Source organism: Cupressus sempervirens, chromosome 6, assembly GCF_028749045.1.
Source record: "Cupressus sempervirens isolate cs-2001-9-10 chromosome 6, ASM2874904v1, whole genome shotgun sequence".
NCBI classification, from domain to species: Eukaryota; Viridiplantae; Streptophyta; class Pinopsida; order Cupressales; family Cupressaceae; genus Cupressus; species Cupressus sempervirens.
The window spans coordinates 431,225,062-431,228,107 of NC_143123.1; the positions used below are offsets into that span (position 1 = coordinate 431,225,062).

The 3,046-nt window shown below is 32.7% G+C and overlaps 1 protein-coding gene across 2 annotated transcripts; it reads right to left on the reverse strand.

Annotated features, from left to right (window-relative positions):
* Window positions 1-621: 621 nt before the first annotated feature.
* Window positions 622-1,727, reverse strand: LOC149552888 (uncharacterized). Of its 2 annotated transcripts, none has more exons than XM_089789822.1 (3): window positions 1,599-1,727; window positions 1,336-1,403; window positions 622-1,229 (listed from the first exon to the last, which is right to left on the reverse strand). In XM_089789822.1, the coding sequence occupies exon 3, from the start codon at window positions 1,218-1,220 to the stop codon at window positions 846-848; it is 375 nt and encodes a 124-aa protein (XP_089645948.1). In that variant the 5' UTR covers window positions 1,221-1,229; window positions 1,336-1,403; window positions 1,599-1,727; the 3' UTR covers window positions 622-845. The 2 variants fall into 2 exon arrangements, with proteins under 2 accessions (XP_089645948.1, XP_089645950.1); XM_089789824.1 differs by having other exon boundaries at window positions 622-1,235.
* Between the last annotated feature and the right edge of the window lie 1,319 nt (window positions 1,728-3,046).

A 3,046-nucleotide genomic window follows, 5' to 3' on the forward strand; every position in this document is an offset into this window, starting at 1 on the left:
TATTGTTTGCTATTGATGAAGGACTTTAAGTTGTTATGCATACATAAGCCTAAAAAAGTGACATTTAATAAACGGATGAAACAAATTTATAGTTTGATGGCAAAAAAATAAAAAACACTGTATACACATACGCAGACAAGGTGTGCGAAAATCTTATAATTCTAAGTCATCATTTTGCATTGTATGAAATCATATATAATGCATTTTTCCAGTATGTATACAAAGTCAAACACATGTATGTTCGCATTTCATCATTGAACAATCAAAAGTAAGATATGTTTGAAATATGTGTAAGGGCGGGCAGTCTAAAATTTTGCAACTGTGGAATATATTGTGAATTTTTATCATAAGAAGGGAAATTATAATGATTTCCTCACAGATAATGATCATGAGTGTTCCATAGTAATGGTGAGACTTAGCAAACCTATTCTTTCTAAATTACTGGAAAGTGACACATCTATGCTTCTTGTAAATTACAAGGTAGATAATTCGAGGACCCTTTGGTGTGACATCAATAGAAATGGCTGTAGGAATTTAAATTTAAAAAAAATGCATGCATGAATTCAAATGGCATCAGGAAGAAGAAAAAGAAACACAAACATAATTGAAAGGGCATCGAGCTTAAAAATAAAGAAACATAAGATGCTTCACGGATCCTTTATAAATTCGAAGAAACACAAATTGAACTATATCTACATTATTCAAAAGAAAGATAGACACATTTTTAACCCTGCAAACAAACGAGATTTCTACATGTCAATATTTGGGGGAAAATTGTAAAAGAAACCATATGCAATTATGATATATTGTCTGTCCCTTATTGCAAGCTGCTTGAAAAAATCAGTCTAGCAAGGCGACTTGGGACTTATATTTTGAGCCGGGTCTTGTTGACTGCCATTGTCGTTGGGACAAACAGGAGCGTCATTAGTTGCTGGATTTGAATCTTCTGCTTCTTCCATGGAGGCCTGAGCATCGACAGAGAAAATTTCAGTTTGAACTGGTTGTTGTTGACTGTCATGCTCATTGGAAGCATGGGCTCCATCACAAATAAATTTAAAATCACCAGCAACTTCTGTTTGTATTTCAAGATAGACTTTGCAACCATAGAGAGTAGAAAATTCAGATGCTTCCTGACAGAGATCGGCTGTCAGCTCTTCAAAGACCTTCAATCGCTCGGCTTTGTCGCTTATGTAAGCGACCTTCCGTCCTTTTTCACTCATGATATCTATCTGTAGCTTCACCGAAATTATCTCTTCTTATGGGTCACAAATGGGCGACAGAATTTTAAGAATAAGACACAAATGGGCGAGAGAAAATTAAAGAAAAAGATGATACCTCTGAGAATAAATCCCGGTGCGCGCAGATGTGTGAGAATCGCCTTCAATCGCCCCAATCTTCTTACCCTGGCAGTCAACCTCTCTGTTTAGGTTGCAGCAGAATGAGAAGTATATATAGAGCAACCTTACAAGGGATTTATTTCAATTATCCTTGTTCATTGGAATGTTTCCTCGTATTTGAGGAAAGACAATGTTTATCCAGCACACAAAAGGGGCGCTAACAGAATATACTAAAAACAGTATTGTTTACAGAAAAATTACCAAATGTGGGAAAACACACGATTACGAGATGCAGATCATATAGTGAAATTTTGGTGAATTTATTTTTGTATCATAGGAGATACAGTTCATGCAGCGCACATTTTCAAAACTGTATTTCATAAAGGGAAAGAGCGGGTTTCGTACAAAAATATTCTTTCTTCTTTTTTATTAATTTTCTTTTTTTCAAAAAAGACAATTGATAAAAAGGTTTATGTCCAATTCATATGTCAATTTTGAAGTTGTCAATATTTATTGAGTTGGTATAATTTTTATGTCAATTTTGAAGTTGTCAATATTTATTGAGTTGGTATAATTTTTATTTTTTATTTTTATGAATAGTCCCTTCTCTATTAGATAAAATATTTAGTATAAATTTTTTTTATTTTCTTAAAAGGAAAATTATATATCTTTATTATGATCTATAAGAGGTCTAAGGGAAGATTTATTAATATGTGCTATGATGAATTATTATTATTATTTATTTAGTTTGAGTAGACTAGTCTTTTTTAATGTTTATATTATTATTTCTTTTTTTCCCTTTTTTCTCAATCCTAACTTAAGCAATCTAGAGAAAATTTTCAGATATCAAAGCCATAACCCAAATCATTTAAAGTTTAGCATAATAATTTAATCATTTCTTAGCAAAATTACGATTACCAACTTAACTTACAATCAGTTGTCATGATAATGACAATGAAAATTTTAAACCAAACAACATAGACTAAATAACTTTTAAAATCGATAAGTAGGAGATGATTTCCACAGCTAGTCAAATTGTGATGTGAATATCAGGATTTAACTGTGTGATTTTGAGTCAAACTCGATGACCCATGTTTCATGAGTAGTGATTCAACATGAATCCATCTCTCATGAGAGATGGATTCATGTTGAATCACTACTCATGAAACATGGGTCATCGAGTTTGACTCAAAATCACACAGTTAAATCCTGATATTCACATCACAACTTTTAAAATCATTCTCAAGGTTTCAAAAGTTACTCGCGATGCCCTTAAAAAAGGGCTTTCTTCCACATCTCGCTTTGGTAGGGGTCTTAACTCCAATACTTCTTGAATTGTGTCCATTGGTGATGATGCTCCTACTTCAAGATGGGAACTCACTCCACCAATTAAGGCTATAGGATTTAGATGCTTGTTCGATTCTTCGTCATCTTCATCTCCTTCAACCTTAGAATGAACCTTCAAGCTTATCATATGTATAATTTATTACCATTCATCTCTTTTGTTTACCTTTTTGCTAATCAACCTTTCCCACTATGTCAATGATACCCAAGACTCTTTTGAGGATCTTTAAGATTCTTTATATGAGAATTTCTTTCTAGACTTTGTCCTCATATCTTCTATTATCGTGCATTTTGTCACTACAAAATGGAGGTAGCAATACGAAACTTTTCAATATTAAATTTTGCATCTCTCTAAGATAATTCAC

What these genes read in the sequence shown, in the direction of transcription:
- LOC149552888 (XM_089789822.1), bottom strand. Translation starts at nt 1,220, where the DNA reads ATGAGTGAAAAAGGACGGAAGGTCGCTTACATAAGCGACAAAGCCGAG.